At 43.2% G+C, this 13,178-nt stretch overlaps 1 protein-coding gene across 1 annotated transcript; it reads left to right on the forward strand.

Annotated features, from left to right (window-relative positions):
- The first annotated feature begins 497 nt into the window (after nucleotides 1-497).
- Nucleotides 498-12,764, forward strand: LOC124029236 (exostosin-1-like). The gene is made up of 6 exons (XM_046341015.1): nucleotides 498-869; nucleotides 3,240-3,335; nucleotides 3,649-3,738; nucleotides 4,538-4,698; nucleotides 8,377-8,548; nucleotides 11,426-12,764. The coding sequence occupies exons 1-6, from the start codon at nucleotides 498-500 to the stop codon at nucleotides 11,609-11,611; spliced, it is 1,077 nt and encodes a 358-aa protein (XP_046196971.1). The 3' UTR covers nucleotides 11,612-12,764.
- Nucleotides 12,765-13,178: the final 414 nt, after the last annotated feature.

A 13,178-nucleotide genomic window follows, 5' to 3' on the forward strand; every position in this document is an offset into this window, starting at 1 on the left:
TAACTCACATCTCAACACTGTGTCCAGGTAGACTAACTAACTCACATCTCAACACTGTGTCCAGGTAGACTAACTCACATCTCAACACTGAGTCCAGGTAGACTAACTCACATCTCAACACTGTGTCCAGGTAGACTAACTCACATCTCAACACTGTGTCCATGTAGACTAACTCACATCTCAACACTGTGCCCAGGTAGACTAACTAACTCACATCTCAACACTGTGTCCAGGTAGACTAACTCACACCTCAACACTGTGCCCAGGTAGACTAACTAACTCACATCTCAACACTGTGTCCAGGTAGACTAACTCACACCTCAACACTGTGCCCAGGTCACTCCCAGCACCACATGCCCATATGTGCTCATCATGAGTCATAAGAATGAACCCAGAAATCCCTCAGCAACCTGACCTTGTAGAAAGTAGATCTTTGTCTCTTCTGGCGGCAGGTCGGGCCAAGTCACAGTACTTTTGTCTAGGTAACAGCTAGCGCCATGCTGTACGTGGTTGGCATTGATAGCGCCATGCTGTACGTGGTTGGTATTGATAGTGCCATGCTGTACGTGGTTGGCATTGATAGATCCATGCTGTACGTGGTTGGCATTGATAGATCCATGCTGTACGTGGTTGGCATTGATAGCTCCATGCTGTACGTGGTTGGCATTGATAGCGCAATGCTGTACGTGGTTGGCATTGATAGCTCCATGCTGTACGTGGTTGGCATTGATAGCTCCATGCTGTACGTGGTTGGCATTGATAGCGCCATGCTGTACGTGGTTGGCATTGATAGCTCCATGCTGTACGTGGTTGGCATTGATAGCGCCATGCTGTACGTGGTTGGCATTGATAGCTCCATGCTGTACGTGGTTGGCATTGATAGAATGTACCCAGAAATATAACTCCTTCTGCAACAAGAACCTTGTTATTTTGAGTTTAGATGTATAATTATATGTCTGTGTTGCACGTGTCATGTTGTCGCCCATATACAGTGGGGAGAACAAGTAACAAATCAAATCCAATCAAAAATCAAATCAAATCAAAAATCAAATCAAATCAAATTGAATTTTATTCGTCACATACACATGGTTAGCAGATGTTAATGCGAGTGTAGCGAAATGCTTGTGCTTCTAGTTCCGACAATGTAGTAATAACCAACAAGTAATCTAACTAACAATTCCAAAACTACTGTCTTATACACAGTGTAAGGGGATAAAGAATATGTACATAAGGATATATGAATGAGTGATGGTACAGGGCAGCATACAGTAGATGGTATCGAGTACAGTATATACATATGAGATGAGTATGTAGACAAAGTAAACAAAGTGGCATAGTTAAAGTGGCTAGTGATACATGTATTACATAAGGATGCAGTCGATGATATAGAGTACAGTATATACGTATGCATATGAGATGAATAATGTAGGGGTATTTGATTCACTGCCCGATTTTTCAGGTTTTGCTACTTACAAAGCACCTTTGATTAAAAAAAAAAAAAACTACAGACCTCTACATGCTCTGTAAGTAGGAAAACCTGCATCTCTATCAATGTTACATGAATGTGTGCTTTTATATCAGGTTATCATAATTCATATACAGTCGAAGTGGGAAGTTTACAGACACTTAGGTTGGAGTCATTAAAACTCGTTGTTCAACCACTCCACAAATTTCTTGTTAAACAAACTCTAGTTTTGGCAAGTCTGTTAGGACATCTATTTTGTGCTTGACACAAGCAATTTTTCCAACAATTGTTTACAGACATATTATTTCACTTATAATTCACGGTGTCACAATTCCAGTGGGTCAGAAGTTTACATACACTAAGTTGACTGTGCCTTTAAACAGCTTGGAAAACTCCAGAAAATGATGTCATGGTTTTAGAAGCTTCTGATAGGCTTAATTGACATAATCTGAGTCAATTGGAGGTGTACCTGTGGATGTATTTCAAGGCCTATCTTCAAACTCAGTGCCTCTTTGCTTGACATCATGGGAAAATCAAAATAAATCAGCCAAGACCTCAGAACAAAAATTGTAGACCTCCACAAGTCTGGTTCATCCTTGGGAGCAATTTCCAAACACCTGAAGGTACCATGTTCATCTGTACAAACAATAGTAAGCAAGTATAAACACCATGGAACCACGCAGCCGTCATCCCGCTCAGGAAGGAGACGTGTTCTGTCTCCTAGAGATGAACGTACTTTGGTGCAAAAAGTGCAAGTCAATCCCAGAACAGCAGCAAAGGACCTTGTGAAGATGCTGGAGGAAACAGGTACAAAAGTATCTATATCCACAGTAAAACAAGTCCTATATTGACATAACCTGAAAGGCCGCTCAACAAGGAAGAAGCCACTTCTCCAAAACCGCCATAAAAAAGCCAGACTACGGTTTGAAACTGCACATGGGGACAAAGGTCATACTTTTTTAGAGAAATGTCCTCTGGTCTGATGAAACAAAAATAGAACTGTTCGGCCATAATGACCATCGTTATATTTGGAGGAAAAAGGGGGAGGCTGACAAGCCGAAGAACACCATCCTAACCGTGAAGCACGGGGGTGGCAGCGTCATGTTGTGGGGGTGGCAGCATTGTGTTATGGGGGTGCTTTGCTGCAGGAGGGACTGGTGCACTTCACAAAATGGATGGCATCATGAGGAGGGAAATGATGTGCATATGTTGAAGCAACATCTCAAGACATGGTCTTCCAAATGCACAATGACCCCAAGCATACTTCCAAAGTTGTGGAAAAATGGCTTAAGGACAACAAAGTCAATGTATTGGAGTGGTCATCACAAACCCCTGACCTCAATCCTATAGAAAATGTGTGGGCAGATCTGAAAAAGCATGTGCGAACAAGGAGGCCTACAAACCTGACTCAGTTACACCATCTCTGTCAGGAGGAATGGGCCAAAATTCATCCAACTTATTGTGGGAAGCTTGTGGAAGGCTACCCGAAACGTTTGACCCAAGTTAAACAATGTAAAGGCAATGCTACCAAATACTAATTGAGTGTATGTAAACTTCTGACCCACTGGGAATGTGATGAAAGAAATAAAAGCTGAAAGAAATAATTCTCTCTACTATTATTATTCTGACATTTCAATTTTTAAAAATAAATAAATTGGTGATCCTAACTGACCTAAAACAGGGAAATTTTACAAGGATTAAATGTAGTAGCTTTTGGTTGTGATATAATCCATCCTAATGAAAACATCATTTTATGTATGTAATATTTTTCCAGGTGATCGTCCTATGGAACTGTGACAAGCCCCTCCCGGCCAAACACCGCTGGCCTGCCACAGCCGTACCTGTCCTAGTCATAGATGGGGAGAGCAAGGTGAGTCCTCAGTACCTGTCCTGGTCATAGATGGGGAGAGCAAGGTGAGTCCTCAGTACCTGTCCTGGTCTTAGAGGAGGAGAGCAAGGTGAGTGCTCAGTACCTGTCCTGGTCATAGAGGAGGAAAGCAAGGTGAGTCCTCTTCTCCTACAGCTTCACATACATCAATGTGCTGATGGATACAGAGAGAAGTCTAAATGTAGCCCAAGTAAGCACATTCTAGTCATGGGTATTGATTGTTCTAAGATATCTAGGTACTTGTATTGATTGTTGTTGCAGTGACAAGCCTTACTGTTTGTTGCTGTGTCTTCAGGTGATGAGCAGTCGTTTCCTGCCCTATGACACAATACCAACAGACGCCGTTCTGAGTCTGGACGAGGATACAGTTCTCTCTACTACTGAGGTGAGTTACTGCCAGGAGTTTATTACCGTATGTAAACTAAAGTGGGTACCACAGGGTTCTATTTTAGGCCCAGTTCTCTCTACTACTGAGGTGAGTTACTGCCAGGAGTTTATTACCGTATGTAAACTAAAGGGGGTACCACAGGGTTCTATTTTAGGCCCAGTTCTCTCTACTACTGAGGTGAGTTACTGCCAGGAGTTTATTACCGTATGTAAACTAAAGGGGGTACCACAGGGTTCTATTTTAGGCCCAGTTCTCTCTACTACAGAGGTGAGTTACTGCTAGGAGTTTATTACCGTATGTAAACTAAAGGGGGTACCACAGGGTTCTATTTTAGGCCCAGTTCTCAAAACAAAGTTTATTTGTCACATGCGCTGAATACAACAGGTGTTACAGTGAAATGCTAACCAATAGTGCAAAAAAGGTATTAGGTGAACAATAGGTAGGTAAATAAATTAAACAACAGTAAAAAGACAGGCTACATACAGACAGTGTGGTTAGTCGGGCTGATTGAGGTAGTATGTACATGTAGAAATGGTTAAAGTGACTATGCACATAAGATGAACAGAGAGTAGCAGTAGCGTAAAAAGAGGGGTTGGCGGGTGGTGGGTGAGACACAATGCAGATAGCCCGGTGTTCACCATTTTATATAAATGACAAAAACGGTCAACTTCAGCTATATATGCTGGATGCACTGTCACAACAGATGAGCTGAATGGAAGGGTTGCGTCATATACTGTAGTTGTATTACGAGCTATAGGTGCTCAATGTTAAACCACTCTCTCTCCCGTTTTTGCAGGTGGACTTTGCTTTCACGGTGTGGCAGAGTTTCCCAGAGAGGATTGTGGGATACCCGGCCAGGAGTCATTTCTGGGACAGCAACAAGCAGAGGTGGGGTTACACCTCCAAGTGGACCAACGACTACTCTATGGTCCTGACAGGAGCTGCTATATACCACAGGTGAGAAGACTGAGGCTTGTTAGATTAGGGCTGACTACTCTATGGTCCTGACAGGAGCTGCTATATACCACAGGTGAGAAGACTGAGGCTTGTTAGATTAGGGCTGACTACTCTATGGTCCTGACAGGAGCTGCTATATACCACAGGTGAGAAGACTGAGGCTTGTTAGATTAGGGCTGACTACTCTATGGTCCTGACAGGAGCTGCTATATACCACAGGTGAGAAGAGTCCGGTTTGTTAGATTAGGGCTGAAACAAAACAGGGCAGGAGGGTAGTTAGCTCTCCAGGAGTAGGATCGGGAATCCGTTGAGCCCTCAGCTTTCACTGTTTCATATCAAAACAGCTATAGGGGAGCTGAATGAACTCTGACTCCCAACTAATGTTACCTGTCCTCTAGACATTACCACTACCTGTCTTTACCTGTAGATATTACCACTACCTGGAGATATTACCACTACCTGTCTTTACCTGTAGATATTACCACTACCTGTAGATATTACCACTACCTGTCTTTACCTGTAGATATTACCACTACCTGTAGATATTACCACTACCTGTCTTTACCTGGAGATATTACCACTACCTGTAGATATTACCACTACCTGTAGATATTACCACTACCTGTAGATATTACCACTACCTGTAGATATTACCATTACCTGTCTTTACCTGTAGATATTACCACTACCTGTAGATATTACCACTACCTGTCATTAACTGTAGATATTACCACTACCTGTCTTTACCTGTAGATATTACCACTACCTGTCTTTACCTGTAGATATTACCACTACCTGGAGATATTACCACTACCTGTCTTTACCTGTAGATATTACCACTACCTGTAGATATTACCACTACCTGTAGATATTACCACTACCTGTCTTTACCTGTAGATATTACCACTACCTGTCTTTACCTGTAGGTATTACCACTACCTGTAGATATTACCACTACCTGTAGATATTACCACTACCTCGAGATATTACCACTACCTGTCTTTACCTGTAGATATTACCACTACCTGTAGATATTACCACTACCTGTAGATATTTCCACTACCTGTAGATATTACCTCTACCTGTCTTTACCTGTAGATATTACCACTACCTGTATATATTACCACTACCTGTAGATATTACCACTACCTGTCTTTACCTGTAGATATTACCACTACCTGGAGATATTACCACTACCTGTCTTTACCTGTAGATATTACCACTACCTGTAGATATTACCATTACCTGTAGATATTACCACTACCTGTCTTTACCTGTAGATATTACCACTACCTGTCTTTACCTGTAGATATTACCACTACCTGTAGATATTACCACTACCTGTAGATATTACCACTACCTGTCTTTACCTGTAGATATTACCACTACCTGTCTTTACCTGTAGATATTACCACTACCTGTAGATATTACCACTACCTGTCTTTAACTGTAGATATTACCACTACCTGTAGATATTACCACTACCTGGAGATATTACCACTACCTGTAAATATTACCACTACCTGTCTTTACCTGTAGATATTACCACTACCTGTAGATATTACCACTACCTGTCTTTACCTGTAGATATTACCACTACCTGTAGATATTACCACTACCTGTAGATATTACCACTACCTGTAGATATTACCACTACCTGTCTTTACCTGTAGATATTACCACTACCTGTAGATATTACCACTACCTGTAGATATTACCACTACCTGTCTTTACCTGTAGATATTACCACTACCTGTAGATATTACCACTACCTGTCTTTACCTGTAGATATTACCACTACCTGTAGATATTACCATTACCTGTAGATATTACCACTACCTGTCTTTACCTGTAGATATTACCACTACCTGTCTTTACCTGTAGATATTACCACTACCTGTAGATATTACCATTACCTGTAGATATTACCACTACCTGTCTTTACCTGTAGATATTACCACTACCTGTCTTTACCTGTAGATATTACCACTACCTGTAGATATTACCACTACCTGTCTTTAACTGTAGATATTACCACTACCTGTAGATATTACCACTACCTGTAGATATTACCACTACCTGTCTTTACCTGTAGATATTACCACTACCTGTAGATATTACCACTACCTGTAGATATTACCACTACCTGCCTTTACCTGTAGATATTACCACTACCTGTAGATATTACCACTACCTGTCTTTACCTGGAGATATTACCACTATCTGTAGATGTTACCACTACCTGTCTTTACCTGTAGATATTACCACTACCTGTAGATATTACCACTACCTGTAGATATTACCACTACCTGTAGATATTACCACTACCTGTCTTTACCTGTAGATATTACCACTACCTGTAGATATTACCACTACCTGTAGATATTACCACTACCTGTAGATATTACCACTACCTGTAGATATTACCACTACCTGTCTTTACCTGTAGATATTACCACTACCTGTAGATATTACCACTACCTGTAGATATTACCACTACCTGTAGATATTACCACTACCTGTCTTTACCTGTAGATATTACCACTACCTGTCTTTACCTGTAGATATTACCACTACCTGGAGATATTACCACTACCTGTAAATATTACCACTACCTGTCTTTACCTGTAGATATTACCACTACCTGGAGATATTACCACTACCTGTAGATATTACCACTACCTGTAGATATTACCACTACCTGTAGATATTACCACTACCTGTCTTTACCTGTAGATATTACCACTACCTGTAGATATTACCACTACCTGTAGATATTTCCACTACCTGTAGATATTACCTCTACCTGTCTTTACCTGTAGATATTACCACTACCTGTAGATATTACCACTACCTGTAGATATTACCACTACCTGTAGATATTACCACTACCTGTCTTTACCTGTAGATATTACCACTACCTGTAGATATTACCACTACCTGTCTTTACCTGTAGATATTAAGACTACCTGTAGATATTACCACTACCTGTCTTTACCTGTAGATATTACCACTACCTGTAGATATTACCACTACCTGTCTTTACCTGTAGATATTACCACTACCTGTAGATATTACCACTACCTGTAGATATTACCACTACCTGTAGATATTACCACTACCTGTCTTTACCTGTAGATATTACCACTACCTGTAGATATTACCACTACCTGTAGATATTACCACTACCTGTATTTACCTGTAGATATTACCACTACCTGTCTTTACTATTACCACTACTGTCTATTACCTGTAGATATTACCACTACCTGTAGATATTACCACTACCTGTCTTTACCTGTAGATATTACCACTACCTGTCTTTACCTGTAGATATTACCACTACCTGTAGATATTACCACTACCTGTAGATATTACCACTACCTGTCTTTACCTGTAGATATTACCACTACCTGTAGATATTACCACTACCTGTCTTTACCTGTAGATATTACCACTACCTGTAGATATTACCACTACCTGTAGATATTACCACTACCTGTAGATATTACCACTACCTGTCTTTACCTGTAGATATTACCACTACCTGTAGATATTACCACTACCTGTAGATATTACCACTACCTGTCTTTACCTGTAGATATTACTACTACCTGTCTTTACCTGTAGATATTACCACTACCTGTAGATATTACCACTACCTGTCTTTACCTGTAGATATTACCACTACCTGTATACCAGTTACCTGCCGGCTAGTCTGAGGGACCTGGTGGACCAGCTGTCTAACTGTGAAGACATCCTGATGAACTTCCTGGTGTCAGCTGTCACCAAGCTGCCGCCCATCAAGGTCACCCAGAAGAAACAGTACAAGGAGACTATGATGGTGCAGGTGAGGTCTTTCTGGTCTTTCCCGTTTGGTCTGCTTAGGAACAACAGGAGATATTACTATACAGTGCCTTGCGAAAGTATTCGGCCCCCTTGAACTTTGCGACCTTTTGCCACATTTCAGGCTTCAAACATAAAGATATAAAACTGTATTTTTTTGTGAAGAATCAACAACAAGTGGGACACAATCATGAAGTGGAACAACATTTATTGGATATTTCAAACTTTTTTAACAAATCAAAAACTGAAAAATTGGGCGTGCAAAATTATTCAGCCCCTTTACTTTCAGTGCAGCAAACTCTCTCCAGAAGTTCAGTGAGGATCTCTGAATGATCCAATGTTGACCTAAATGACTAATGATGATAAATACAATCCACCTGTGTGTAATCAAGTCTCCGTATAAGTGCACCTGCACTGTGATAGTCTCAGAGGTCCGTTAAAAGCGCAGAGAGCATCATGAAGAACAAGGAACACACCAGGCAGGTCTGAGATACTGTTGTGAAGAAGTTTAAAGCCGGATTTGGATACAAAAAGATTTCCCAAGCTTTAAACATCCCAAGGAACACTGTGCAAGCGATAATATTGAAATGGAAGGAGTATCAGACCACTGCAAATCTACCAAGACCTGGCCGTCCCTCTAAACTTTCAGCTCATACAAGGAGAAGACTGATCAGAGATGCAGCCAAGAGGCCCATGATCACTCTGGATGAACTGCAGAGATCTACAGCTGAGACTCTGTCCATAGGACAACAATGAGTCGTATATTGCACAAAGTTGGCCTTTATGGAAGAGTGGCAAGAAGAAAGCCATTTCTTAAAGATATCCATAAAAAGTGTTGTTTAAAGTTTGCCACAAGCCACCTGGGAGACACACCAAACATGTGGAAGAAGGTGCTCTGGTCAGATGAAACCAAAATTGAACTTTTTGGCAACAATGCAAAACGTTATGTTTGGCGTAAAAGCAACACAGCTCATCACCCTGAACACACCATCCCCTCTGTCAAACATGGTGGTGGCAGCATCATGGTTTGGGCCTGCTTTTCTTCAGCAGGGACAGGGAAGATGGTTAAAATTGATAGGAAGATGGATGGAGCCAAATACAGGACCATTCTGGAAGAAAACATGATGGAGTCTGCAAAAGACCTGAGACTGGGACGGAGATTTGTCTTCCAACAAGACAATGATCCAAAACATAAAGCAAAATCTACAATGGAATGGTTCAAAAATAAACATATCCAGGTGTTAGAATGGCCAAGTCAAAGTCCAGACCTGAATCCAATCGAGAATCTGTGGAAAGAACTGAAAACTGCTGTTCACAAATGCTCTCCATCCAACCTTACTGAGCTCGAGCTGTTTTGCAAGGAGGAATGGGAAAAAATGTCAGTCTCTCGATGTGCAAAACTGATAGAGACATACCCCAAGCGACTTACAGCTGTAATCGCAGCAAAAGGTGGCGCTACAAAGTATTAACTTAAGGGGGCTGAATAATTTTGCACGCCCAATTTGTCAGTTTTTGATTTGTTAAAAAAGTTTGAAATATCCAATAAATGTCGTTCCACTTCATGATTGTGTCCCACTTGTTGTTGATTCTTCACAAAAAAATACAGTTTTATATCTTTATGTTTGAAGCCTGAAATGTGGCAAAAGGTCGCAAAGTTCAAGGGGGCCGAATACTTTCGCAAGGCACTGTAGAGCTGTCACGGTCGTCATAAAGGGGTATGTTTTCATCCTTTTTATTAGGAAGAGAAAACTCATAACAAAAACAAATAAAGCGAACAAACGTGACGCTCAGGGAGTAGTGCTCACAGGCAAAAATACCTAGACAAGATCCCACAAAGCACAAAGGGGAAAATGGCTGCCTAAATATGATCACCAATCAGAGACAACGATAAACAGCTGCCTCTGATTGCGGAATCATACCAGGCCAAAATAGATATATAATTACCTAGATGACCCACCCATGTCACACCCCGACCTGACCAACATAGAGAATAACAAGCTCTCTATTGTCAGGGCGTGACAAGAGCATCGTCAATGAGGAGTTTTACACAAACACATCCAACTAACTTTTCAGATGCAGGGTACAATAACATTTAATTTAACATTGAATTTGAGCCTTCTCGGGAACAACTCTGGCTTTGAGTCCCTGGCTTCTGTACCATATCTGTAGGGGAAAATGGTGATAAAGATCATTCTCTATTTATTTCCCATTTCTCAGGAAGTGCACAGGAAGTGCACAGGAAGTGCTCAGGAAGTGCTCAGGAAGTGCACAGGAAGTGCCGTGGCTTTTTAATGTTATTTTTGTATTTCCTTTAATGTTCCTGATGACTTCAACAGACGCCACAGGTTCCACCTGCGTTGTTATAGATGTTTATTTTTGTTGCGTAAATAGATTTGGTTTCTGGCCTGAAACAAATAAACAAACCAATAACTACAGTTAAACCATCAACTTTAATTGGTAACATTATGAATCCATCAGTACTAATATCTCTCTATCTCTATCTCTGTCTCTATCTCTGTCTCTATCTCTCTCTCTCTCTCTCTCTCTCTGTCTCTGTCTGTCTCTCTCTCTCTCTCTGTCTCTCTCTGTCTCTCTCTCTCTCTCTGTCTCTCTCTCTGTCTCTCTCTCTCTCTCCCCCCTCTCTCTCCCCCTCTCTCTCTCTGTCTCTCTCTCTCCCCCCCCTCTCTCTCTCTCTCTCTCTCTCTCTCTGTCTCTGTCTCTCTCTCTCTGTCTCTCTCTCTCTCTCTCTCTCTCTCTGTCTCTCTCTCTTTCTCCCCCCCTCTCTCTCTCTCTCCCCCTCTCTCTCTCGGTCACTCTCTCTCTCTGTCTCTCTCTCTCTGTCTCTCTCTCTCTCTGTCTCTCTCTCTCTCTCTCCCTACAGACCTCTAGAGCGTCCCGGTGGGCCGACCCAGACCACTTTGCCCAGCGACAGAGCTGCATGAATAAGTTTGCCAGCTGGTTTGGCAGCATGCCCCTGGTGCACTCTAATATGCGTCTGGACCCGGTGTTGTTTAAAGACCAGGTGTCCATACTGAGAAAGAAATACAAGGACATAGAGAGACTATAACCAGCCTGATCCTCTGTGTCTCCATGGTGGAGTGGGGAGGGACAGAGAGAGACTAGAACCAGCCTGATCCTCTGTGTCTCCATGGTGGAGTGGGGAGGGACAGAGAGAGACTAGAACCAGCCTGATCCTCTGTGTCTCCATGGTGGAGTGGGGAGGGACAGAGAGAGACTCGAACCAGCCTGATCCTCTGTGTCTCCATGGCGGAGTGGGGAGGGACAGAGAGAGACTAGAACCAGCCTGATCCTCTGTGTCTCCATGGTGGAGTGGGGAGGGACAGAGAGAGACTAGAACCAGCCTGATCCTCTCTGTCTTCATGGTGGAGTGGGGAGGGACAGAGAGAGACTAGAACCAGCCTGATCCTCTGTGTCTCCATGGTGGAGTGGGGAGGGACAGAGAGAGACTAGAACCAGCCTGATCCTCTGTGTCTCCATGGTGGAGTGGGGAGGGACGGAGAGAGACTAGAACCAGCCTGATCCTCTGTGTCTCCATGGTGGAGTGGGGAGGGACAGAGAGAGACTCGAACCAGCCTGATCCTCTCTGTCTTCATGGTGGAGTGGGGAGGGACAGAGAGAGACTATAACCAGCCTGATCCCCTGCTGCCCCCTAGAAGGACAGGAGAGTAGAGGGACAGAGAGGGACTACAACAAGCCTGAGAACCCTGCTGCCCCCTAGAAGGACAGGAGAGTAGAGGGACGGGAGACACACAGAGACCCTCCCAGAGAGAAGGGAGGAACAGGGGAAGAGAGGAGAGGACAGGGCGCTGTGAAGCCAGGACACCACGGTTGACCCTCCCAGAGAGAAGGGAGGAACAGGGGAAGAGAGGAGAGGAGAGGACAGGGCGCTGTGGAGCCAGGACGCCACGGTTGACCCTCCCAGAGAGAAGGGAGGAACAGGGGAAGAGAGGAGAGGACAGGGCGCTGTGGAGCCAGGACACCACGGTTGACCCTCCCAGAGAGAAGGGAGGAACAGGGGAAGAGAGAAGAGGAGAGGACAGGGTGCTGTGGAGCCAGGACGCCACGGTTGCGTCTTCCACCCACACTCTCCATCTTTGTACGCTGTTGCTGGTGCCAACAGTGGTAACCGTGACAACCCCAGGCTGTATTTTGGTAGGAGCTGTACACAGACAGAAAACTAGTTCATGCACAAATGACAACATGGACTGGGGAGGGGGGGGGACTTGGTTCTATAACTTTCTACATGAGGAGAGTCCATGGCTGATGCTGTCTTCTCAGAGTCAACACGACGCCGTTATAGTCAAGGAGAGACCCTGACTGATGCCGTTCTAGTCAAGGAGAGACCCTGACTGATGCCGTTATAGTCAAGGAGAGACCCTGACTGATGCCGTTATAGTCAAGGAGAGACCCTGACTGATGCCGTCTCCTCAGAGTCAACACGACGGCCGTTATAGTCAAGGAGAGACCCTGACTGATGCCGTTATAGTCAAGGAGAGACCCTGACTGATGCTGTTATAGTCAAGGAGAGACCCTGACTGATGCTGTTATAGTCAAGGAGAGACCCTGACTGATGTCGTCTCCTCAGAGTCAACACGACGCCGTTATAGTCAAGG

Source organism: Oncorhynchus gorbuscha, unplaced genomic scaffold, assembly GCF_021184085.1.
Source record: "Oncorhynchus gorbuscha isolate QuinsamMale2020 ecotype Even-year unplaced genomic scaffold, OgorEven_v1.0 Un_scaffold_5855, whole genome shotgun sequence".
NCBI lineage: Eukaryota > Metazoa > Chordata > Actinopteri > Salmoniformes > Salmonidae > Oncorhynchus > Oncorhynchus gorbuscha.

Excerpts from the sequence above, each read along its gene's own strand:
- LOC124029236 (XM_046341015.1), top strand. The coding sequence starts at position 498 with ATGCTGTACGTGGTTGGCATTGATAGCGCCATGCTGTACGTGGTTGGT. Across the intron at positions 3,336-3,648 it reads TCATAGATGGGGAGAGCAAG|GTGATGAGCAGTCGTTTCCT; the intron begins GTGAGTCCTCAG and ends CTGTGTCTTCAG. Across the intron at positions 8,549-11,425 it reads AGGAGACTATGATGGTGCAG|ACCTCTAGAGCGTCCCGGTG; the intron begins GTGAGGTCTTTC and ends CTCTCCCTACAG.